The sequence below is a fragment of the Anopheles maculipalpis genome, chromosome 3RL (assembly GCF_943734695.1).
Source record: "Anopheles maculipalpis chromosome 3RL, idAnoMacuDA_375_x, whole genome shotgun sequence".
NCBI classification, from domain to species: domain Eukaryota; kingdom Metazoa; phylum Arthropoda; class Insecta; order Diptera; family Culicidae; genus Anopheles; species Anopheles maculipalpis.
The window spans coordinates 26,291,645-26,318,341 of NC_064872.1; the positions used below are offsets into that span (position 1 = coordinate 26,291,645).

A 26,697-nucleotide genomic window follows, 5' to 3' on the forward strand; every position below is an offset into this window, starting at 1 on the left:
TAGCCATAAGAAGTATTGGTTTATAAGTATATAAACCTTGTACATGTAGATGTTAAACTAAGCATGATATCAATATTTGCACCCGTCCATCAAACCAAGCAGACGGTGAGATATAACTTTACTTATGGGATTCACCTTAAGATACCTTAGCGTAGCGGGGAAATCTGATTCATTCCAGTATTACGATAAGTGTGCCCAAGCGCCATAAATAACGCTGATAACGTCTTATCTGCCTCCTTTACGGTAAGGTAACTTATCCCGCACAGAAAAAGCGTCATTATCGTTTGTTTTGTTTGTTTTTCCTTTGCAAGCCAACAATAACAAAAAATTCGCAAAAAAAAACATTGTTTTGCAAAAGATTACATTCTTTCCGCCTAATTTACTGTCTGCGCCATCACTTTCGGGCGTTGTCTTTTATGTTTCTTTGTGCTCAAGCAGAGTCTCCCAGGCAGCGCGATAAACCTGTTCCTTGTGGATGTTGGTTGGAAGCTTATTTAATTTAGTCAAACGACAGACAGTGTCACCGGTTTCTCAAGGACCATCAGGGGGTGTTGTTCGTTTTGTTTTGAAGGCGAAGAAAGATGTAAATTTTAAATTTATTCATGCAAAACAAACTTATGATCAAAATTATTCCAAATCAACTTTAAAGGTTCCCAAAACACTATTGGTAGAACCTTAACTGGATGTTTCGTAGAAAATCATAGCAAGTTATAGTGGGCCTAGTGGTATAGGCGAAACCGGTGATGATCTTCACGCGCGAGGATCGGGATTTAAATCCCTTCTGGACTGTGCTCATAGACTGGTGAGGACTAGGCAATCCAATTACATGGTATCCAAAAAGTCTACTAAGCCGTTTAAGCCCAAGGAACAGAAAGATGGTTTAGTTACGATTTATTAGGAACTCCAGTTAACAACTCTTCGTTGCACTTGGTATTCGTCTAAAGCCTAAAACTATACATATCGTTTCTTTAGAATGTAATTTTACATTGGATAACAATAGGACGTCTGTCCACATTGGAATATGGCTGCATATGCTTTGATTGGGCATCCAAGATGCACCTGATTCGTTTTGAACGTAACCAGTATCGTTGTTTTAGTATGAAATCAACCCAGACGATGTCACCGACGATGAGATGTGTGGAGTGATCCCACTTCCGTTTCATTTTGAGCTACTCTCGCTTTGCCTTCTCGTACGCTCTACATCATCAAATCCATTTATATAATCCATTTTTTATACTGACGGATCCTCATCAGAGCAGGTAATCGGTTTTGGCGTATATAACATCGTATCCGAATGTTCAATTTAATTCAAGTTTAATCGCTGTTGAAGCATTAATTCTTGTTCCGGTGGCCTGTACATACCGGTAATGAAACGACAGACCAATTGGCCACAAAGGGGTGCTTTGGAAGGGTCCTTTTTCGATAGACTTATCCTACTTCACGAGCCCATGCGTGCTCCACAGTCTTTCAGTATGTCTCAGTGGCAGAGTTTGTAGGACATTGATGAACTCGGAAAGTTTCAAAATCCGAAACCTTCCAAAGTGTCCGTGAAGCCCAAGAGATCGTGCATTCATTCGAATTATGTCTAGGTTTAGGTCTAATCACTCCGCATTGGATATCCAGCGTATAGAACAGGTCATCCCAAAGCACGTGGTCTCTTCTATAATCTTGTGTGACCCTACGAGGATGTCCGACCCACTTTGACGCCCACTTGGACGCAGTTCAAGGCATTAGAGATCTGCTGGGGTACGGGGTATGTTTTAGTAGTTTCATACCTATCCCTCTTCTTCTACTGTTTGTCTGTCTATTACATTTTGTACCTCGCATGTATGTACCATGATACGATGAATGAGGATGAATGAAAGCATGTATGAGAGAGTGGGAAATAAAAAGGCTTGGTACGCCATTCATAAAATATCTTGGAAGATCCAAAACATCGTTAAACGGATGGATTACAACGACCAACATCTGCTGAAAAGCCGTATCGGAGGAGTAACAATGGCAGTTAACTGCGAAACCTCCAAACCCACGGTTTGGAGAAGGAAATGTTTCCAAACCAATGTGAATTGTGACTATACTGCAAATTAGTTTGAAGAAATACAACCCAGCCGTCACAGACAATATTGTACATAATTAGCAATTAATTATGGCCAAATAGGAAACAAACTACATACGATGTTTTGTTCGCATAAACAGAGCAGTTCCTGAGCAAGAATAGTTTGGAATGTGAGACACTTCTAGACCGAATGCTTTTATAAATTATTTCCTTTCTTAAGAAAAATCTCGATAAGAATATGATGAGGAAAAACCGTGCGCCAGATTTTCTTATACATGAGTCTGTTGGCCGTTTGTAGTAAAAGATCGTCGGCAAGATCAGCATCGTAATACAGGTGCATATCAATTATACTTAAGATCATTTCAAGCATTTATTTATCAACCAGCTCACTGTTTCGCTGTTTATTATTTATCATAGTAGTCCATCACATTGGGGTTTCCGTACGTCAAACGTAGCCCATATCTCAAAGAGAGCACACATTAAAAATGCTGCCGTACATTATGAATATCTTACACTACTCCGGAACTTCGCGTAAGTATTTCTTCCTACAAATCCCTCCTATTCTCTTTGCCAATACCAATGTTTGGCTTATTTTGCTTCCAGAAAACTTTTCTTCCATCTGCCAGAAGCTACGACAGTTCAGTGTGTCTTCCGAGCTAACAGATGAAGACATTAAAACAGCCGCGAAGGATGCACTCGATAGTGCCATCCACATGGGCCTTGTGCGGAAAAATGCTCGCAACAATACGTACGATCTTACGCACAAATGGTTTGTCCCCGAAAGCGAAGCTTTTCAGAAGCGCCTGCACGACGTAGTACGAGAAATGCCGGATGCTCTAGGTGAAACATCGGATCAATCGGATGCAGAAGATTTTCCGGCCTCCTCCATTCAGCAGCCAGCGGATTGTATGGGACCGGGCATGGCACAGAAGCGAAGTCCCGCCCAAATACGAGCCATTGCGATCTACCGAAGAATGCGTGAGCAACGTGAGCGTGAGGAACGGGAAGCAGCCGCACGTGCCAGAAAACGACGTAACAGTGGACCGCGATCACGATCAAGGTCGAGATCGTCTCGAGGGCGCCGTTCTAGTACAGGCAGATCGCGTTCTCGATCACAGCAGCGTCGCCGATCGTCGACACGCGCACGATCACGGTCGACGTCAAGAGCTCGTAGCGCCTCAAACCGTTCACGGCGACGTTAACCGATAACGTGAAGAATAATTCTAGCTCTGTTTGATTTGTATTTTTATCGCTTGGTTTTAGTAATCATATTGGAACTAAATCCTTGTCAATAAATTGATAGCTATAAACGCAATTCTGCAATAATTAAATACTCATTATTATTCCACTCACCTGCAACATGTTGAGCAAGACGTTGATATGATCAATACGAGCCGGTAGCGTCGGGATGGTCAAAATCGTGTCGTCCAATTTACTCTTCACAAGCACATTATTCACAGCACTCGAATGTTTCTTGTACGATTTCACCAGATCACTGTTGGACAGCAGTTCCGTCTGTTGAATCGCGGCACGATGCGACACATCACTTAAACGATTTTTCAATTGCTGCAACTCACCAAGACACTGGTTTTGGTCCATTTCACTCAACGAATTCCACAACCGATCGGCCTGCTCCTGTATGCCACTGTACAGCAACGTGCGGATCTCGGCCTCACTGTGCAGAAAATCTTCCAGTTCCTTCAACGCGACCGTTATCTTCTCCTGATCAAAGCTGAACGTTTTCGAATGCTCGAATCGATCCTCCGCTGCCGCGAGCCACTTCTTAACGCGATCCATACTATCGCGGAACTCCAAACGATACTGACGGTTCTGGGTGAGGTATGCTTCGCGTGCAACCAACTCCTGCGGTATTGTTTCTTGCAGTGTTCTCGCCCTATCAACCATGTCCTGCAGATCTTCGGGCAGTTTACTATCCGTGTGCGCTAACTTTCCGAGTAAATCTTCAATCATCTTTAGATTTATGTTGGCTTTTCCGGCTAACGCGATGTGTGCACTGTGCTGCTGGTCGGCCATCTTCAAATCTAACCCGAACAGTGGGCGTGACTTGATGTGCTCGTCATTATCCTTGAACCAGTCCACCAGCGCGAACAGATCATTGGACAGGGTCTTGTGATACGCTCGCTGCTTCTGGTACTTATCGTGCTCCAGCTCGATCGATCGTTTGATCGATGCGAGCTGCTGTTGGAGCGAATGAATCTGATCCATAATGTTATGCCGATCCAGATCGGTACCATCGCTAGCAATTTGATGACCTTTGTCCGTGGCAGCCACTAGCAAACCTTCGCATTCTTCGATGCTCTGCAGAATTTCACTGTAGCGCATCAATCGTTCATCAACCGTCGGACTAAAGTTATCCACAGTGTTGAAGTCCGTGTTGATCTTTGCAATCAGCTTCACAATGTCGTTTATCGCACCGATAAACTGCTCCTTCAACAGCAACATCGCTTTTAGTCGACGTAGTTGCTCCTCAATACCCATAATCATTTCCTCCAGTTTGGCCGAATTTTCGCGAAGTTGCGGTAAGTTGGTCAATAGTATCGTACTCATTTCCAACCGTTTATCCTTCAAACTTCCAAGAATCTGCTCGTACGCCAACAGGAAGTCCTGAATGTTTTCGATCCTGCTTGTCACTGGGCGATTCATTTCCTTCAACCGTCCCTGCACTTGCACTATAAACGCGGCACAACCCTGAATCTTTGCGATCGCATCCTCATACTCCACCAGATGATCTTCCAACTTCTTACACTTCACCTTCAGCACATTACTAATCGCGTTCCACTTTTCACGCATCACTTTCACCTGATTGTTAATGTTCGTCTTGTCCAGTTCGTTCAGCGTGGGCAAAATTGCACTCTTGAAATCTTCCGACTCCTTCACGACACCCTTCATTACATCACATTCCTTGCACAGCTTGTCGAACTTTTGTTTCTGATCCTTCAGTATCTCGTAGCTCGTCGTACGTATATCCGCCGACACGATCGATTCCGCCTCGTTCAACCAGTTCCACACGCGATCCTTGCGACCCTCGAACTCACGCCGCTTGCCATGTTCCCGCTCCATGAACTCGATCTTCCGGGAGCAGCTCTCCACCAGCTCCCTTAGTTTGGCCTCGATGTCACCAAATTCTTGAGCCAGCTTTGCCTTACCTTCGTCGCTGCAGTCCTTCATAATTTCGCGTACCTGGTTCGATACGTCCCTGAAGGCGTTTTCTTCAAACTCCCGAATCGTCTGTGCATGGCGCTGGCACAGCTTGATCTCCGAGTTTACGTTGCTCGATAGCAGCGGTATCTGATCCGAAATCTTGTTCACATCGTTCTGCTTCGTTTTGATCCACGCGCGCGTCACGTCCAGATTGTTGTGCATGTTCTTACGGCACAGGATGTCCTCCACGATTCTGTCCAACTCACCACGCACACGATCCCCGAGTAGGGCAACGTTCTTCATCAATATGTGCAGTTCCGCTTCGAGCTGTTGCTTTTCGTTCGGTTCCAAATCTGACTGAATGCTCGAAAACCGTTTGCCCAGTGTGTCAACGTATGATTGCTTGCCTTCAATTTCTTTCAGTAGCGATTTAAATGTCTGCTGTTGATTTTCGGCCGACTTTGTATCCGATCCCAACTGGTACGGTATATCCAGCGTGCCGTTCTTATCCACAACCCACTGCGACAATTCTCCAATATCGCTACGAAGCTTTCCAAACATTTTGTTCGTCGAATCAATCACGTCCAACCGACGGTTCAGTCGCTTGGTGATATCATTATAGCGACGATCGATGGATTTCAATTGCTCCGTTACCTGCTGCGCGTCGAGATTGCTGACAAGCTCCACAATATGATCACCGTTGCGCTTGAAATTCGATATCATCTCGCTATCATTCTCAAGAATGCGCTTAATGTTGGAGATTTTCTCTAACTTCTGCTTACAGCTCAAACCGCCACCCTTCTCCACGTTATCGATTTGGTTCGTTATCGCATCCAGCCAACCCTGCACGTCCTCGTAGTTCTTGCGATACTTCTCTATCGCCAGTTGGTCTTCCTTCTTGCGATCTATCACCTTCTTCAGGCTGCTCTGGAGTTTCTCGAGTTCTTCGCGCAACCGATGATCCTGATCCGTTTCACCCTGCAAATCATTCCGCTTGACAGTAATCGTACGCGAAAGTTCATTCATCGCGCGAAGCTCCTGCTCTGCCGCTTCCGGTCTAAACTTGCAAGGCTTCGAGCTCCAATCGGCAACGATTGCCTTCTGCTTTTGAATCCAGTTCTCCAGCTCAACCTTCTGCTTGTGCTGACGCTCGCAGTCATTTATCGAGGAAATCAAATCTGCAATCCATTGCTGCACATCATCGATCAGATCTTCCAGCCGTGCTCTTACCATCAGCTCCTTCTCCGGTATCATCTGCGACACATTGTCCATCGGTGAGCTGGGCCGGCTAATACTGGCTGTCGCTGCTTCACAGGCCTGCACAGCAAACATTAGACGACTCTTCTCGACCTGCAGCTTGTTGTGGATGCTTTGCGCTTTCTCCAGCTGACACTGACCGACCGTATAATCAACTACCTCTAGCAATCGTTCTTCCGCTACCAGCGGTTCCATCGCATCCAGTTGTCTATTGATGTCATCCAGCGTGTCTTCATACTCCTGGAACTTGTTCAGCGAATCGTGCAACCTGTTCTTGATCTGTACCGAAGTATTCAGCAACGAATTGTAGCTGTCGCGAATATTCTTCATTTGCGTTTCGATGCGACTCTTGATGGCCGGTGCTTTTAAAATGTATCGCTCGATTTGACACTGGCCCTTGGCATTGAAGTCATCAATATTGACCTGATAGCGCTGTATCTCATCGAGCAGCTTCTCGTGCTGTGCAATCTGTTCCAACGTTTGCTCCCGATTGTAGATGTACAAGGAGTTGTGTGCCATCAGTTGGAACGAGATCTGGAGCAGCCATTTTTCAATTTCCTGCAGGTTCTGGTAGTACGCCATCTGATCGTCCAGTTCTGTTTCTAAGTTGCGAATTTGATACGAACACTTTTCACTGAGCTTGGTGCAACGAGACTGTAAACTTGCGACACGTTCCATTTCAGCGGAACACTTGTTCACGTCGAAAAGATTTGCCGCTTCTTGCTGGAGGTTTTCGAGGTCGGACTGTTTGAACGATATCTCCGTTTGGATGTGCTTCAGACGCTCGAGTAATGTTTTCACTTCGGTCATTTCACCATGAGTTTCAGGAAGCGTTTCGAACACGCTTTCCGTTGTCGCAAGCCACTCGTTGATGCGCCGTTTCAGCTCCTCGTACGACTCCAAACGACTTGCCTGTGCGTTAAGGTTGTTTAGCGACGAACTGATACCAATTATAACCGTATCAAGCGAATCACGAATGTCCGAAATGTCCTGGAACATGGTTGTTTGCTTATCTTCCGGATATAGGTAGGAAGACTTCGTGAAGGAATCTTGCAACATCTCGAACAGCTTTTGGCCCTGTGGGATTGAGTTGGACAGTGCTTGAAGCTGTACTACCTTCTGCTTGATAACTAGCACATCATCCGCTGCAACGTCGCTGCAGTTTTTAATCGTTGCATTAGCATCGTTCAACCACTTGTTGATTTCTTCCTTATAGTATAGAAACTCGGTATGACTGACGAGGTTTTTCTCTAGTTTCGTGATAAATCCTGCAAAAGTAAAAGCAATAAAAATTAGAGTCATGAATAAAAAGAAAACACTTCAACAGTCACACAAAACAGTCAACCGTTTGATCTAAACTTCCGCGTTACCTTGAACTTTTCCAAGCAACGTCGAGTAGCTTTTTTGCAGATCTACGGTACGATCGCGAACCGTCGCACAGGCACTCTTCTCCATAAGTGCCTCGCAAACATCGTTCAACTCTTCGACGGTACTCTTTTTCGTCAGAATCAAATCCTGTATGCGCTGTATGCCCAACAGATTTGGGGGACGGTACCGTTTCGGCAAATCATGCAAATCACGGTGGGAACACAAACACGTATTGGTCAATCGTCGGTGATGATGGTCAACGTGCAAGTGGTTCATGGAAGAGAAGAAGAAACAAATTACATAAATTAACGAATCGAGGATGTCAGTCGGACATAGCTCTAGTAACAAGGTTTTGGTAAAAATTATATAGTAATTATAATTTACACGGTACGTCTTCACGACCATCTTAATGTTAATTAGCAACGGTGTATTATTGGTTAATTAGTTTATCATTTAAATTTGTAACGCTATAGGAATTAATAACAAATATGGAATCAATATGGGTAAAACAGAATTCCTTTAGCTCTTACCTTTAGATCGCTAAGTACTGCGGCTTGATCAGCAGTTCCTTCGCTTGCACCATATCCGTTCACTTTCACATTGTACTCGTCTAAGAAAGCACCCAGCGTTTCCGACTTATCCAGGAAGCTATCCCACGATGCAAGACAATCTTCCAGCGTTTGTCTCGAATTTCTGGCCAGCTCCTCCAGCTCATCCCAATCTGCCTTCACTTGCAGTATTTCCTGCTTAATCGTAGCCTGTCCTTCTTGGCCACTGATCGCTGCCAGTGAGTTACCCATGTCGGCCATATTCTCCAGCAACACTTTACCTTCGGCGAATGAAACTTCAATTCCCTTCAACTTCTCGATGCGGCTCACGATATGCTCCTTATCACCATGGAAATCGGACGATTGTTGGATCGTCTGGCGCGTTGCTTTCATCCATTCGTAAAGCTCACCCAACGCTTGCTTGAACCTTTCGTGATTATTGACCTGATTTTCAAGCCGCTCGATTTCGGCCGCAACCTTAGCTACGATCGCTTCGTAATCGGTAAGTATTTTAGTGAACTCTTCTACATCAATGTTAGCATTATCGGTCATCTTGGATTTGATTTTCTCCACCACTTCGTTGTAGTTTCCAGTTTCTCGCTGAATGGCACGATACTTTTCCAACAGCACGCGCTTATCGGCCAGCTCGTTCTGCATCGTCTCACCAGCGTCCAACTTGCCCTGCACCTCCTCAATCCATTCGGCCAACATTCGCGACAACTTACCAATATCTTCGAGCTGTGCGAGATGATTGGTGAGCCGTTGACGTGTTTCGGTTATGTCCACCATCAGGGATTCATATTCGGTCTTCAAATTTTCCGTGTCCTCCTCAATCTTCGAAGCGCCGCTCGTCTCCGTACTGAGCACAATTTTCTCCTTTAGCTCGATCAGATAACGCAACTTGTTCTGTCCCTGTTCCAGTGACTGGCGGATACCCTTTACAATGTTCAGTTTGGATTGGGTTTCTGCGACAGTATGCGGAACAGATTCGCATTCGTTCAATTTCTCACGCATCCTATCCAACCAGTCCTGACACTCGCCATACAACGTATTGTGTTGCTGGTGTTCTTGGTAATGCAGTTCTAGACGGCGCATGATCTCCTTCGCAATCGACAGCAGCACATTGTACTTGGTGGTTAGCTGTGTCACACCATTACTGATGCGTGTATCGGCACAAATTTCCAATAACACCTGAGCTCGCATATTCAAACTATCAAGCTCCCGTTGCCAGTCGAACAGTGTTTGCAACTTGTCCTGGAACTCTTCCAAGACCCGCTTCTTCTCCTGCAGATTGGCCTGCATCTTGTTGTACGTTTGGACTTCCTGTTCGATACTGTCCAACCATTTCAGTGCCACACCATATTGATCATCATACTCGGTCCACCGTACGATACCATTCTCCAGTGCACCACTGATCTTTTTCAGCGCCAAGCAATAGTTGTCGAATTCTTCCTGCAAAATGGCTACCTCCTTCTCTATCGCTTCCACCTCTTCGCTGTCCACATTGCGACAAGCCACTTCCGCTTGTTCGAGTGCTTTTTCCAGCTTTTTCTGACCAACCGGCACATCGTTGTCCAATATCTTCAGCTGTGTCATCTTAGAAACGAGCGTTTCCTTATCACCACGCGAATCAGAGCATTTGTTCAGACATTCCTTAGCGTTTCGAATCCAGGCAGCGAACTCATTGCTTGCATCAATGAACGCCTGATGAAGTTCAACCGTTTCCTTCTGCTTTTCAAACAGTTCCTTTGCCTGCTTGCTGAGCGTTTCGTACTTGTTTGATATCTCCGAAGCGGGCGACGTTTGACGCAGATCCGACGCTTTGCTTGCAACGGACTGAATCATCGGCTCGAAGCTTACAATATCCTGTACGATATCGTTCGCCTGACGAAGATTGGCGCGACGCTCGTTCAAACCACTGCTCAGACTGCTCGAAGTACCACCGAGACGGAAGCGAACGACCTTCTGCTCACAAACTTGCTGCAGTTTGCTCTCACGATCTTGAATCCATTGCTGTAGATGATTATAGCTGGAGCTGTAGTCCGCCCACTGCAGCAGATTCGTCTCGAGCTGTACCTTAGCCGTGGACATACGCTTCACCAACCGGTCCCAGTTCGTTTGGATGTCCTTAATCTCACCATTGATCACTTCCTTGCCATCGGATTTGGTACTCTTCACAACCTTTTCTCCCGTGTTGACAGTCGCATTCACAAGATGCTGACCTTGTTCACGCTGCTGTATCAGTTCCACTATCTTCTCCAGCCGTTTCTCCAGGTTGTCCTTGCTAACGCTGTCCACATTTTCGGTCGAGTAGCGCACAATCTCCTTCGCATTCTCAATCCAACTGTTTGCCTTTGTGAGATTATCCTTGTATTCGCGGTGCAGATCATGGTTCGTCTCAACCTTCTTCAGCACATCCTTGGCCAAATTTACCTGCACCTGATAGCGTGAGTTCAGATGTCGCAATTGATTGCCGATGTACGTATCGAGATGGGATTGCAGCAGTGGTGCGGCGAACGCATTAAACTTATCCATCTCTCCCTGACCCTTTTCAAGCTTGCCAATGAGTTCACGCATCTCGCGTACTTGCTTTTCCTTCTCGGGCAAATTCGAGCACATTGCCAGCTTATGATTCTTTACCAGGATGTCCACTTGCTGCAACCATTCGGACAGTCGCTCGTACTCTTCCTTGTACTCGCGCAGCAAATTGAGTGTCTTCTCCAGATCACGCTTCTGCTTGTCAATGTCACCGAACAGTGAGTCAAAGTTCGTCTTTAACCCATTAATGTCGCTACGGATCGCTTCTTTGCCCTTTTCGGACGTTGAAGCCATCACAACCTCACCGGTGTGCACCAGATGCTCCACCAGCAATTCACCTTGTGCTTTCTTGTTCATCAGCGCATCCAGCGGTGCAATGGCGCTGTCCATCGTTAGCTTATCGCTCAAGGACTGTTGCTTTACGCAAGGCAACTTCTCCCTCGCACGGCTAATCCAATTGAACAGATCATCATAAGCTTCCTTGTACAGGCGGTGATCACGGTACTGATCCTCACGATCGGTTAATATCTTGCTGATCTTTTCCGCCAAATAATCGAACTTGCTGAGAATCTGCTGAGCCGTAGCAGCTGCCTGCGACTGTTGACCTGAAGCTGCCATCTCGGCCGTTTTCTGCTTCAACGGCTCGATCTCGATCTTCTCCAAACGGATTTTCTCCTCCGTATTCTTGATCCGCTCCAGCTGTGCCCGCTTATCGGCCATCGTGGCCTGGAACTCGACGAATCCACTCAGCTCATTCTCCATCCAATCGATGTTTCGCTTCAGATCATTCACTTGATCCAAAAAGCCAGACCACTGATTGATGGCTTCGTCCAGGTTCGCACGGATGTCGATCATGCGTAACGCAAGCGAGGACCATTCCTCTTGCAATGCAGCGACTGCCTTATTGACAGCCTCGTGTCCGGAGGGTGTTGTACAGGCAAGCACTTGCTGCGCAAGATCCACGATCGTCTGTAACCGTCCAGAACCATCTTCTTTATTCACAATCATATCCTGGACGAGTTTAAGCTTGCTTTGAAGTTCTTTCTCGGACGTGCTCGAAAGATCAGCACAGTAGTTCAGCTTCTCACGCACACTGTTCAACCAATCGCGATGTTCGCCGATGCGCGTTTCGAGCTCTTGATGTTGAATCACGTACTGTTGCCAACGACCAACAAGCTCTTTGATACGGCTAGCAGTTTGCTGATACTTCACCGCTAGCTCCGATATTTGAGAATTACGGCTGCTCAAATAACCACGATACAACTGTTGAGCCTTCTCGGTAAAGTTGTCGATTTCCAGCTCCTTTGCCTTTACCTCACCCTGCAAGCTCTTCAGATAATCCAGCGTAGCCTTCTTATCAATCAGTGTCGCTTTCAGATCGACCGAATGGATCTTCGCATCAACATCACGCATCCAGTTCATACAATCCGTACGAATTTTCTCATAATCGCTCCATTCGCTCATCTTACCACGAATACCGTCCATCGTGGTATCAATAGCAGCTAGCAAACCTTCCCACTCCTGCTGTGAAATGTCAATCTGGGAGCGTATGTTCGCCTGACCTTCATCACTCGTATCAGGAATAGTAGCTTCACCCATTGCTCGTATCTGCTCCACACGGTTCTGTTCCGCCACGATAGATTTCTTCAACTCCGTCAGACGGTCCAGATTAGTCATGAGCGATACTTGATCCAGATCGGTTTCACCCCACAGTTCCACCGTGTTGTGATTGGCATCAATAAAATCTTGCGTTTCCATTACGGCCTTACAGTACTGGCGATGGTTATGCACAATACGATCATACTGATCGCCATAGTTTTGTGCCTTCTCCAAACATTCTTCATATTTACCGGTAAGTTCAGCCATCCTTCGTTCTATGCTCGGATGACGCTCCTGCATATTGTCCACCAAATCACGCACATTATTCAGCTCAGGTCGGTGGTTTTTAATGTCATTCAGCAACTCCAAATAGGCCTGCTGCTGAGCACATTTTTCGTCCAGTGTTGGCTTCAGTATCAAACTGCCACGACCCAACTGGCCTTCAACGTTGTTGAGCCACTCCTGCAGCTGTTCCGCTTTCTCCATAAATCCAGACAACTTCGCCAAACGGCCCTCATATGACCGGGCGTACTCATTCACCTCGTCAAACAAACGTTCACACTTTGCTGTTAGTTCTTGGATTTCGCTTCGAATCATCTGCTGGCCCTTGGATGATGTGGTAGCGTACAGCTGTTCGCCCCCATCGGACACCGCATTGCATTGCACCGTTACCATGTTGTGCTTAGCGAGCAGCGATTGTATTGTGCCCAGTACTGCTTGCGGATCCGGCTGCTGGCCTGTGCTCTGCAGGTTTTGAGCATTCTGCATGCGACACCCGTCAAACACATCCCGTATTTCGTCCAGCTCTTTGTCACACTCGTCGTATCGCTTGCGATACTGCTTGTGGTCGTTGTAGGCACTTTCGCACTTCTTTGCCAACTCCTTCACCGTACCATCGACGGACTGTGCACGAGACTTTAGCTGTTGCATGTTGAACGAAATCTTCGTATCACCGCTGCTCTGCAACAGCTCCGATGACTTGTCTAGCAGCTTATCGAACTCAAGCGCATTTTGCTTCAATCGTCCCAGCAGCGCCTGATAGTACTCGTGCTGCTCCTGTTTCTCGTTCAAGCTGTTCTTGAGGGTGTAACCTCGCATTGTGTCTTCCACCTCGGCTAAAAACGCTCCGATCTGATCGAGATCACGCTGGTAATCATCCCACAGCTGTAAACGCTTCTGCAACTCCACCCTGGCGTCTCCAATCGATGCGACAAACTTTTCAAAGTCTCCCTTCATCTTCAGCAGATCTTGCTCCATTACCGTCTTCGCGCCGTACGATATTAGATCTCCATTGTCAGTGATAAGTTTAGCTAGATGCTTAAACTTTTCTTCCATCTTCCCGTTGGCTTGCTGCAAATCATCAATCTTTTGGACCTTCTCCTGAACGACACGCTTGTTTCCGGACACATCCGACAGCTGCTTCAGCTCCCCGAACAGATAGTCTTGTTCGTCAAGCAATGATTTTTGCGATTCGTTGAACTTATTGCATAGCTCCAGTGATTGTTCCAATTTGCGTATCAAATCACTGCAAGATTTTTTCAGCAACTCGTACCGCTCGGTTATGGACTGGACCTTTGCATTGATATCTTCGTTCTGCACATCCGACCCGAGTGAATCTGCCTTCTCCTTCAGCGAATCGATTATACGCCGATGGCCACTGATTTCCTGCAGAATAGCCTTATACTTGAAAAGCTTCGAACGGATCTCTTGCGTAGAGTTCCAGCTCTGCGACTCGTTAGGTTCAATCTTACGCTCGGTGGCATCCAACCATTGCAACACCTGCTGCAAAATGTCCTGATAGGAAGACCACTGGATCGAACGGACGTCAAGCTGTTTCTTCAGATTATTCAACCCTGCAATGATCTGATCCCAACGATCCTTCAGCTGACGCACCTCTTCACGAATCTTCTCACGTCCCTGGGTATTTGTTTCGGGCAGCACTTTTTCACTGGCCGTCACCAAGCTGGTAAGATTATTCTCAAACCTTTCCTTCTCAATCTCTAGCTGCTGCAGTTTTGACTGATTGGCAGCACCCAGCTTCTCGTGTCCCAATGCTTCCAGATCCTTCTCAATTTCTTGCAGGCGTGCTGCACTTTCGGTATATCTTTCTTGGTAGTTTTTGTGATCGTTGACGATGTTTTGGGCACGGTTAGCAACCTCCTTGCTCAGCACTTGCAGCAACTGGTAGCGATTGATCAGCTGGTTGATGTAGAACTTTATCTTCTCCACGCCGGTTTTGGTAAACAGTGCCTGAGCCATGGTAACGAAATCATCGATCTGTTTCTGCTTCTCACCGATCGCTTCCTGATTCTTTCGGAACACCTCCAACTGTTGCTGCTTGCGTTCGAGCGAATCGTACAGCTGTTGCTCGCGGAAAATACCCTCCATCGAGCGACACCATTTTGTAAGGGCGTCCAAATCTTGATCGAACTGGCTCCAACCGGTGAGTGATTTGCGTTGGTTTCCGATCAACTCCTCAATCTGTCCATACAAGCTTGCCAGATCGTTGCGAAGCTCACCAATCTCGCGTTCGATCATACTGATTCCAGCCGGAGACGTACTATCCTTCATTGCGTCGAAACACTGTACTAGCGCGTTCAGCAATTCTTCGCCCTTCGGTTTACCGAGCTTCAAATTGCTAAGCGCTTCGATGCGTTTGTTGATTTCATTTTTCTCACCACCGGTTTCTTCGCAGCAGAACACCTTGTCCTTTTCTTCGTTGATCCAGCTACGAAGTTTGCTGCAGGCAGTTACGTAGTTTTGATGCACCAGAACACAAGCGTTGAGGTTGTCCAATAGCTCGCCGGACTTGCGCACTATTCCCTGATATGTATCCTTGATCGACACTACACAGCTTTGCAAGTGTTGATCCTGCGTTAGCGTAAGCAACTGTTGCGCTTTTGCACAAACCGATTCTACCAGTCCCACCTGGGAGAGAATCTCCTGATGCATTAGCTTGTGGTTCTGGTACTGAGTACGCTTGTCCTGTATGTTTGCCTTCAGCTCAGCATTTACTTCCATTGACTTTTCAATATCCTTCAACCACTTCGAAAGCTGTTCCTGTTGCAGTGAAAATTCTCCAAATTGAAGAATGCACTGATCTAGACGTTGTGTTACCGCGTTCAACTCGTCCGAAAAACGATCCCATAATTCACGAATCGCTCCCAGTTTCTGACGAATCAATTCTCGACCTTCGGGGCTGGTGTAGGAGTAAAGTTTTTCGCCACGATTGATCAAATCTTCATACGGGCTACTGTCATCCAATCGTTTGTAAGCGATCTCCTTCAAGCGTAGCTGTCGTTCCTGCAACACACTCAGGTCACCGACCAGCACACGGAATTCCTCCAAACCTTCTAGATTTTTGCGCAGCAGCCGTTCAAACTCATCATACGCCTGGTTGAAATCACTTTGATCGTGGAGAGTAGATTCTGCCTTTGCAATCGCTTCCGCACACAACCCAGCCACAACACGATACTCGTTCTGCAACTGTCCCACCTTACCACTGACATCAAACTTCGATTTCACCTGATGGCTTTCCTCCAGAATGCCGCTCACATTCACGCCATAGCTTTGGATGTCGTCACGCAATTTCTTCAACGCCTCCAAACACTGCTGCTTAGCGTCCAGCGGGCCCTGGGCGGTAGTGTCCTTGATTTCACTCTTTTTCTCTGCCAACCATGCCAAAGCTCCTTCCAGCCGTCCGTTGAATGCGTCCAGCTGTTTCAGCGATTCGGTCGATCGAGCCTTAAACGCACGGCACTTGTCGAAAAACGTGGTCCACTGACGCTTGTTGTCTTCGAACGCACGCAACAACTCCGAATGACCGTTCTCGTGCGTTTGGGCCATAACAACGGCGAACTGCTTGTAACACTCGTTCACATCGTCTAGAGCAGCTTCCTCCTCCGTTAGTACCGTATCAACTAGAATCAAATATTCCTCTAGCTTTGCCTTCGTAAGATCGCCATCGTTGAACATGTCTTCCGTTTGGGATTGAAGCTTCAACAACCAATCGCGTGACTTTTCCAACATCGTATTGTACTGCTCGTGCGACTTGATGGCTTGCTCCAGAAGTGCAATCTTTCGATCAAGTTCCTCACGAAGGGCACCATAATTTTGGCGTGTTTCTTCGATATGTGCCAGGGAGCTTTTATCTGGCAATGCCATAACCTTCTTCTGAATTTGATCCAAGTTCGTCTCATGCACCGTGATGTCTTTCTGCATGTTTTTGCCACTATAAAGAGCACTCTTCTTCTCCGGCAGCGTTGCATAGCGATCAGTTAACCCGGACGTGATTTTACCTCGCAGTTCCGTCAACCAATTGTTCAGCTGGTTATGACTTTCGTCGATCGATTTCTTCTTGATCAAATCAGACTCGATACGCTTAATGCCACCGTTCACTTCCTCCAGGAGTGCGTTGTAGTCGGTGCGTAAACGCTTCATCTCGTCACGGATTCCCTCGCGACAATCGACACTTACTTCGGCGTAAAGATTTTCTCCCAGAGAGCAAGTTTCATTAAGAGCACTATCCTTCGACAGGATCTCTGCTCGCAACGCCTTAGCAGCTTCATACTCGCGATCGGAAAGGGCCTGTACTTGGGCATCCGCTCCAAGATTTTGTGCATGCTTTTTGTTCTGCATCTCTCGCAACCATTGACGTATCTTATCAACCGCCTCACGGAACTGAACGTCCTTCAAGCGTACGTCTTCCAAGCGATCGAGCAGTTGGGCGAAGTACTTGCTGAATGTGTGATATTTGTTCTGAAGATGGTGAACCAACACAAGGGCTCGCGATTCCTGGTTCACCTCGTTCAACTGATTGCCAACGGACTGTAGTTGATCCATTTTCACCTTGAACTCTTCCAGCGTCGCGCGTGCCTGACTCACTTCCTTCGATTTATCACCCAGATTCGCCAAATCAATCAACAGGACCGTCTCCATGCGGTTGCGAGCTTCTAGGTCCTTCAGGAAATGAATCACCTCTTCCGAGATAGTTTCGTAGCTCAACCACAGGGCAATGTTATCGGTTAGCTGTTTTTCCGTCTCTACGAAAGCGTGCTTCAACACCTCGAGCTGTTTGCTTACTTCCTTCGTTTCGTCGGTCATATTGTTAATCTTTGCCGGAGAAAACAGTTCTGTCACCGCACCCGTAAGCGACCGCTCCACCTCGCCAAGGATACGTTCACAGTCCTCAATGCTTGTGCGTACATCGTTCAGCGTAGTACGTTTCACCTCCAGCTGGTACTTATCGCTCGTAGGTTCCGGAGCGCACCAGTTCAATTTTTCACTCTGCGCTCCAATCATTCTGGTCAATGCCCCCAGCTTATCCTTGAACGATTTCTCCACACCCTTCGTCAGTTTTGTCTCCACTTCGTTCAAGCTGTTCATCACCAACCCAAAGCGTTGATCAAGATTTTGGATTTCTTTCGAGACGGTAGACGCTTCCTTGATGCCTTGATCGTACTTTGCTTCCATCGAGGCGAATTCGTTCTTCAGCTCCGTGATTTCTTCACCAACCAGATTTAACTTCCGCCGTAACTCACGACAGCCGGTAAGATGAACGAGCTGCTTGCCACTGTCCAGTGTCATATCGTCACAGCCTACAATCTCCTCGCGTATACTATAAATACGCTCAATAATACCCTTGATCGAAAGCTTCAACCGTCGCTCGTCGGCAGTATACTCGGACATGCGATTGTTCAACCGACCGACAGTATCCTCGATCGCACGGAAAGCATCATCCAGCTGTACTGACATTCCATGCAAATCCTTCGGTAAATTGCCACCATTCATTTTTTTAAACTCCTGCAGCAAACCATCCAGATTTTCCTTGAACGCTTGTTGTGCCGGCAGTTCCGCACGGTAGGTCACAATTTTGCTCTCGATCTCACCCGGGTTCTCTAGCACGCGCGATAGCTGGTCGCGTTTCGATTGCAACCAATCGTCTAGATCCTGATGCAGCTCGTCCGCCTGCTTGTACAGGGCAACCTTCTGATCGAGCACACTCGAATTGTCGATTAAGCGTTCCAGGTTCGCCTTAAACAGCTCGTTATTATGACGAATGATGTCGAGTATGTTATCACAATCCTGCGGATTATAAGCACGGAACGTTTTCGCCAACTCGTTACCCTTTGCCGCCACTACATCTAGGCTTCTCTTCACCTTTTTCATCATAGTTTCGGAAGCCTTTTTTAGCTGATCGAGGGCCTGTTGCAATGCCGGTTTGTTATCGAAGTTCAGTACGGTACCGTTATTAAGCGTCTCGATCTGTTTCAGTTCGTTAGCAAAGCTCATGTTGTACTTGTTAAAATCGCCATACAAATCGCTCGTGCCCGAAAAGACGCGCAATGTTTCATCGGACTCTTGCTGCAACTCCGAAACCTTCTTATCGAGCTTACCAAGCTCTTCCTGAATCTCCATGCCAGTATCAACAACGTCCTGTTTCAGCAATAGATTGCCCTCGTACTGTACCTGTGCCTTTGCACTGCACAGCTCGCTGATCTTTTCGTTCAACGTCGATAGATCCTCCATACCATCGTCCAGGGTAGACAATCGTGCAGCTTGAATGATGCCTTTCAGCTTCTCCTCAATACTCTTGAGCGAATCCGTAAGCTCTTGCTGCGTCTGGTGGAACTTGTTAACGCGATCTTTGGTGTTTTCTACCTCCTTTAGCTTGCCATCTACCTGCGATCTAATGCTCACCAACTTATGATCCAAGTCCGCAATCATACTGATCGCACTAACTGGCTTGTGAGCTTTGTCGTGGAACGAGATGCACGGTTCCTGCTCCATCGCGATCGACAGCCGACGCCAGTTTTCAATTCCTGCAGCCACTTCACTAATGCGACGATTGGCATCGTTCAGCTGCTCCTCACTGGACACATCGTACCTTATCATACTCTCGCGCAAATAAGCCAGCTGATCTTTGGTAGTGTTGTGCCACTGCAAAAACTCGACCCATTTCTGTAGGAAGTCTTTCATCTGAAGTAAACTCGATTCTAGATTTTGGTAGTTGCTCGCCAACGAGCTGTACGTTTCGTTCAACAGCTTGTTCTCCATCGGATTGTTGGACAAACTTTGTTGCTTAACCTGTGCGTAGATCTGGTTGAACGTGTCCCGTTTGTCGGCGTGCTGCTGTACCAGATACTGCACATTTTGTACGGCCAGTTCGATCTCGTCCACAGCTGTATTCTCCAGCTCACTAATGCTCGTTCGTATCTGATCCATCCAGTTGCTGAAGTCAGTCATTTGGGCGTTAAAGTTCTGCTGCTCAACAATACTCTCGTAGTTTGCGTTTATGCGTGCACGTGCATCATCACTCAGCTTGGCTAGCCGATCCTTGGCAGATTTCAACTTATCGCGTACACCATGCACTCCATCCTCCGAAAGGCTGTGATTTATTTGATCAAACATATGCACCAATGCGATCAATTTGGCCTGCTGCTCAGAAATTTCATTACTGAACAGTTTCAGCGATTTGATCTTTGTTTCCAGCAGATCGATCGGAAGTGCAGCGGCTGGTCCTTGTACTGTGCCGAATTCTCCCATACGTACTTCCGCCCGTTCGATGAAACCGTTCAGTTTCTCCAGATCACCATCCAGGATCGCCCAATTGGTGACTAGTTTTCCCGTCTTATTCAACAGATGCTGCACGTTTTCGTAGATGCTCGATACGATCATATAGTACCGATCCGTTTCTTCCGACGGTTTCACACCGTACCGGATGTTTTGGGAGTTTTTAATTGCATTCTGCAACTCGTCCATCTTGCCTTCGCACTGCTCGTTGAACGTTTCCAATCGTGCCTGATAGGCGCGTGCTTCCGACAAGGTCGAGGGTCTGATTTGTTCCAGTTCTGGAGCAAGTTTGGCTCGTTCGACCCACTCCTTCAGACCGTCCATATCGCGGTTGTAACTCTTCCACGTTTCGAAGTCTTCACCAACCAAGGCCTTCTCGCTGTCAACCATGCGGTGCAGTTCGGTAAAGGTTCCCTGCAGGTGTACAACTTCCGCCTTTAAACGTTTCATCTCGCTCAAGTTTCCTTCCTTTGATGCAAGATCAGCAGCACTCGCGTTCAACACGTCCAGCTGCCGGATCTTCTCGGTAAGTACACCTTCGAGCTGTTTTGTTTTCAGTACACGATCTTCCGCACTTATCTGTGGTTGCTTAATGGCGGCAACCATCTTCGGATACACGTTGTTTGCCCAGCTTTTCAGACTGTCTAGCCGCTGCTTATACTCGTTCCACTTGTCACTGTAGTCTTCGAGGTAAACGACACGCTTCTCGACGTAATCGACTGTATTGTCCACACGCTTCCCGAGATCACTCACTTCCTTCTCAATCACCTGCCGTGTAGTCGGTGGTAATGACATACCCAAATCACGACAGAGATCATTCAGCTGGAGCAAGGATTTGGAAGACGCTTGCTTTAGGTTCATTGCCAACTGGCGTTTCATGTCCAGATCCTGGGTAACACTCTTCGGATCAGTTTGTAAAGGCGTCACCGAACGTAGCTCCATCTCGGCCGTGTTCAGCAAACCAACAATCTGTCCTTTCTGCTCATTGTAGTCACCCCAAACCTTCTGGATGGCTTTCAGGGCGCGTACCTTCTCTGCTGCCTCATTGTACGTATCATTCCAACCGGATTCTAGCTTACGAATCTCACCGGCAATGAACTGTGGTGCGCTAGGATTCTTGCTCAAATCCTTACCGCGCTGCAGCATCTTCATGATGTGTGCACGCTGATTGTCTAGCTCCTTGATCGAGTACTGCTGTTCTTCGATCATTTCGTTCACACGCTTAAAGCTTTCGGGTGGTGGGACACTTCGGGCCTGTGATTTGATACGATCCAGCAGGTCACAAATTTCTTGTGCCTCTCGCCGGTACGTGTAACACTTGGCAAACACTTCCGTTTTGGTCATCGTTGTTTCGATCGTTGGTATGAGGGTTTTGTAGCGGGCAATCAGCTTTTCGATTTTCTCTTGCTCGATTGTTGCTTGCTCTTCATTGGTATGGCTCAGGAGGAAGTCCAACGTTTTTACCAACCACTTCATATCTTCCCGCTTTGCATCAGCTTCGAAGCAGATGTTCTGAGGAGAGAAGCGGAAAAAAATCCATTAACAAACGTCACTTTAGTGTGAACGCACGAGTTGAACTGCTGATTGATAAATTACCATGATTGTTTTCAACTTCAGTTAGCATACAAATAGTAATATCAAGGAAGGAATTAGTACATTTTGTAAGGAAAGAGGTATTTGCAAGCAACTTATTTGTACAGATTAATCTGAGGATAAGGATTGGAAAAAAGTGTACAATAATTGGTCCCGACGAGTGTGCAATCAATAGATGCGAACATTTTCGAAGTCTCCAATAATTGGATGTCAAGAGATATTTGATTGTAATATTTTGAAAACTAAAGAAAAATTTAATAAGAATTCTTTTTCTCTTTAAAGTACCCCATGCCTCGTTTTTTCATCAACTCCGTCTGGTCAGCCTTGGTCTTGTGGTCCTATCAAATTCCATCCATCGCAATCACTAACTTACCTGGAACGTGGCCTTTTCCTGCTCGAACTCTTCCATCGTCTGCTTCTCGACCATGATCTGCCGTAACGATTCATCTACCCGATCCATCCACGCGTTCATCTCATCAAACTTCGCATGATACGCGTCCCATTGGGCCGGAATTTTGTGCAAAATGTTTCGCACACTATCGATTCGTTTGCAGATTGCGATCCAGCTATCGTTTGCACGCTGATAAAGCGGAGCCAGCGCTTGATCGTTGGCCGACTTCTCGAGATAGATGTAGTTAATCTTTTCCATATTACCCAACACCTGTTCCACGCGCTGCAGATCATTCTTCTTAAAGTAGTCCAAATTGCGCTGCAAAATGGCTTCGAAGTTTTCGTTGCAATTGAACGCTTGCTCTTCAGCGTTCAATTCCTTCTCGATGTCATTAGCACACCCATTGAACGTTAGCTCATTCAGTCGGAACTCAACCTTTAGCAGATGCAGCGGTATCTGTTGAATAACCTCGCTCCACTGACGCTGGATGTCTTCCACTTTGGCGATCAGTATTTGTTGCTCCGTCGGTGGCAAATACTTCAACAAATCTTCCGTATTACGTTCCAGTTTGTTGATGCTCGTCTGATCGGCCGAGTTGAAGAACTCGAGCTGCGTTTCGGCATCGGCTTCTTTTTCCACCGGTATGGCAGACTTTTGGAACGCTTCCGCTTGACGCAGGAACGTCTCCACCTTCTGTTTGCTTTCGTTAAAGTTTTCCCAAACACGCAGATTTTCCTGCAATTTGTACTCCCAATCATTCGCATTGTTGATAACGTAATTGAATCGATCGTTCAGTTGCTTCATTTTTGAAGCTGCATCACTCATATCAACACTACTGTCCGTATCGGTAAGCTTGAGCAGATTCTGGAACACGTTGTTCTTGCTCTCTAGCATCGATTTGTAGTACAGTGTACGGTTGAAGAATGATTTGTGCTTTGCCATATTGTTCTTCGTCTGTTGTGGATCGTTGGTGAACGAGTACGATATGAGCAGATTTTCGGCCTCATCCAACCACTGCGAAATTTCCCGCTGACCACTTTCGAGCGCTTCTTGCTGAGTTAGCAGCTGATGGAACAGATGCAACTTGATCGGTATCTGTGCACGCACCCGTACCAACGCTTCCTTCTGTTTCTTCATCATCGTCATCATACGGTCAACTTCGTCCCGCGAGTACTCCTTGATTAGCGCCTGGAAGCTACGGCTGATCGATTTGAACAGTTCTTCCATTGCTTCGATTTCACAAGCAATTTGCTTAATTTCCGTTTCACACCGACGGATCTCACCTGCATCGCGCAAATTGTTACGACCAAGTGCCGTTTCGGTGCGTTGAATCCATTCATTTAACTGGGCGGCATCTGCCTTGAACTTTTGACGATGCTGCAAAATATCGCCCACATGTAAGTACTGCTTGGTGTGCTGGAACACCTGCTCCCAGTGTGCTGCTAGCTGAACGTACTTTCTTTCCAACCCAACACTAGTCTCTTGATCGCAGGTCGATTTCAAAATGTTAAATGTATCCGTCAGTGCGTCAAACTTTTCCTTGTACACGTTAATGTTCTGGAAAAACTCGATACGCTCATCTTCCGTACCTTGCAGTGCATCGTGTGCTTGCACCAACCATGCCTCGATCTCATGCACTAACGTGCGCCAACGCTGCCAGTGCGATAATACATCTTCCAGCATCGTTTCCGTACAGATCAATCGCGATGACACATTCTTCCAGCGATCCTCGATCTCGTGCAAAAACACATCGATGTTGTACATCTCCTTCTTCGTAATATTACCATCGATCTTGTACTCCTCAATTACCTGACGCATATCGATCAGCGCTTTCTCGAACTCTTGCATGATTTGATTGCGCGTGACAAAGTTCTTCAGATGATCGAGCGATTGCTTCACCGTTTCCTCATTATTGTACTTCACACCATTTATCTTGTTCTCGAGCAGGTTCAGGAACGCTATCAGACAACACTTGTGCTCGAGATACTTCAACTTAATGCGCCGCTGTCGGGCGCATGGTTCGATGTCGAGCAATCTCTTTTCCATGTTTTGCAACTGTGCCAGGGGTACCTTCTTTGCCAACGGTGTCATCTTTACGTTGTTGAACGTTTCACGCACCTCGTAGTACGATGCGAAGAATTGCTTGTGCGCCTCAAGTTTCTTGCTAATCAGCGAAGCCGTCTCCTCGTTCATGTTGCTCGGTATATCGTCATCGTTCAACAGCTTTTCACCATTGCTTAACCAGCGTCCAATTGCACCGAACTGGTCCGGAAGACTGCTGTCCAAGTACCACAACCACTGCTGCATATGACGCTCCAGCTGGCTCCAGAGACTGTTCAACTCTTGAATTTCCGGTGTCATCTTAGCGGCATTAATGCTCTTCACCTTTTTGTATGTGTTTTGCTTCTCCAACTTTTCCCCATTGACGCTCTCGTACATCGCGTAGTTGTTGGGATATTTGCCATGCATTCCATCGTAGTATCGTACTGTTCGGCGAAGCCAATCCAAGAGTTCTAACAGTTCGCGTTCGCTGTCACTCTTAGAATTTATGTTCTGAAAATATAGAGATCAAGGATCAGTAAACAAGTACCCGTCAACGGTTTGTGGTCCTAAGCTCGCATTACCTTCACATCCGGGTACTTGTGTAGAAATTGTGCGACGTAGGTCATTATACTCTTCTCGTCCGGACTGTTGACATCCACGTCTTCCGCGTCCAACAGTCTAGCAATGCCCAGCTCCGATTCGGCCACATTGAACGCTGTGTCGAGACGGTAGCGATTGTTGTATTTCTTCATCTCCGCAATGTTGATTACGTTCGTTTTGATCGCATCGATCAGCGAAAGGAACGCAATACCATCGCGCCAACTTGCTCCAAAATCACGAACCTCCAGGCCCGTCGATCTGTAATCCGTAAGGAAAGTGTATGTATTAGACTCGAACGTCTTTCTTGCCACAGGCTCATCCATCCCAACTTACTTTGGCAAGGCACTGTTCACCCACGTAAGAAGTGTTTTCTTTGGGCCCTGTTTCAACATTTCCTTGCTGCTGGTAGCTACCGAGGCCGTACCAGTGTACGTCACCGGTTTGCTGCTGCTCAGGGCCGGTATGTTCGATGCGGAACTGCTGCTACCGAGCGAACTTAACGAACCGCTCAGATTTTCGTTCAGATAGTGCAGAATGCGGCTGTTCTCTTCGATTTGGAAGTACAGAATAATAGTCCAGATTAAACCTAGAACCACAGCCGGCCGTCCGTCAACAATGTCCGACGGGTTGATGTTGACTAGCTTGATGCGTTTGCTGGTAAGGAACTGTAGCGCGGTGTTGACGTTGCTTAGAAAGTGTGGCCGGCGCAGAACTTTTCCCTTTTCCATCGGTAGCTTCTCGCCGGAGAGCACCTCCAGCAGGGCCAACAGTTTCGTGCCATCCTTAAGGTCATGGATCAAATCTTCGACCTTCAATGGTGGTACGCGCTGTGGGTTTGTAGGAATAGAATTCAAAAAGGCATTATAATGACGTGCACGGGCATTTGTATCAAACTTTGATCGGATTGAACAGAACAGTGTAATTTGTACGGAGCTCATCAAAAGTATGACTTCATAACTCTCCGACCGCGTACGTTGTCGATAGTTTGAACTTTGACCTTTTATGCAAGCTTGCACACATTGTAGCTTGGGAACAAAAATGGATTATCGATTAGTCAGAAGGGAGTGGTGAGCTGTAAATATGTATGAAATTCTTTTTACATTTTCAGGGCAAGGAATAGATGAGAAATGGGGCGGATTGGTAATATAGGTGACAGAGGCACCTGGTTCAAACGGCAAAACCAGGATTCAAATTCCATCCGGACTGTTCTCCCGTAGTGAAAACTGAATTATACAACTACGAGATATCTAGTATGATTGATAAGGTTATTAAGAACTTTCATTAAGACAAATAAGTTTAATAAGCTATTATATGGCTGATATGCTCAATGGGTCGTTGAGCTAAGAAGAGAAATAGATAAGAAGCATGTTTTTACATACTATACTTGTTAATCATTTTCCAAAGAGTGGTCCGGTGGAGAGGTAACAATGATGGTTTTCAAACGGCAAGACCGGGGTTCAAATCTAATCCGAACCGTTCCTCCGCAGTAACGGCTGACTACGTGATTAGTAAGTCTTGTTAAGCCATTCGAAGGCCGGCAAAATCTCTAGTGGGTCTTTAAGCCAAGACGTATAGTAATACAAAAAATACAAATGAAAATAAACATAATACATTCCTATAAAAATAACATAAAATAGAAAAAATATAGAATACCAATTTAAGCAATCAAACAAAACACATTAAATTTTACTTTTGTGTCAAAGAAACCATTGAAAATAGACAATCAGTAGTTTTCTATCGCCAAATCACTAGCTCTGTCGAAATTCCCAATTATGATGCTATCGTCTGTAATTCTTCACATCCTAAACGAATCTAAAATTCCCTGTATGTTTTGTTATGCGCTTCCAACTTAGCATTAAATAAATTATTACAAATATTTCTTCATTTTAGTATCAATACCAACGATATGTCAACGAATAAAAAGATCATTTCCCGAAGCAATACCGTCACTAGTCTCGCTGCGAACTGCA

At 46.4% G+C, this 26,697-nt stretch overlaps 2 protein-coding genes across 2 annotated transcripts in view; one reads left to right on the forward strand and one right to left on the reverse strand.

The window, feature by feature from the left end:
* LOC126565757 (muscle-specific protein 300 kDa-like) overlaps positions 1–26,697 on the reverse strand; it is an 82,430-nt gene that overhangs the window by 43,527 nt on the left and 12,206 nt on the right. The window contains exons 3-8 of the mRNA XM_050222964.1: positions 25,061–25,554; positions 24,709–24,985; positions 22,067–24,637; positions 8,374–21,612; positions 7,846–7,999; positions 3,410–7,743 (exon numbers count right to left, since the gene is read on the reverse strand). Coding sequence (XP_050078921.1) covers positions 3,410–7,743; positions 7,846–7,999; positions 8,374–21,612; positions 22,067–24,637; positions 24,709–24,985; positions 25,061–25,554 — 21,069 coding nt within the window. The remainder of the gene's footprint in view (positions 1–3,409; positions 7,744–7,845; positions 8,000–8,373; positions 21,613–22,066; positions 24,638–24,708; positions 24,986–25,060; positions 25,555–26,697) is intronic.
* Positions 2,542–3,258, forward strand: LOC126565409 (arginine/serine-rich coiled-coil protein 2-like). Its single transcript, XM_050222585.1, has 2 exons — positions 2,542–2,587; positions 2,660–3,258. Exons 1-2 carry the CDS (start codon positions 2,542–2,544, stop codon positions 3,256–3,258), a joined length of 645 nt encoding a protein of 214 aa, XP_050078542.1.

What these genes read in the sequence shown, in the direction of transcription:
- LOC126565409 (XM_050222585.1), top strand. Translation starts at nt 2,542, where the DNA reads ATGCTGCCGTACATTATGAATATCTTACACTACTCCGGAACTTCGC. An exon ending in ACACTACTCCGGAACTTCGC is followed by an intron (nt 2,588 to 2,659) that starts GTAAGTATTTCT and finishes TTTTGCTTCCAG; the next exon opens with AAAACTTTTCTTCCATCTGC.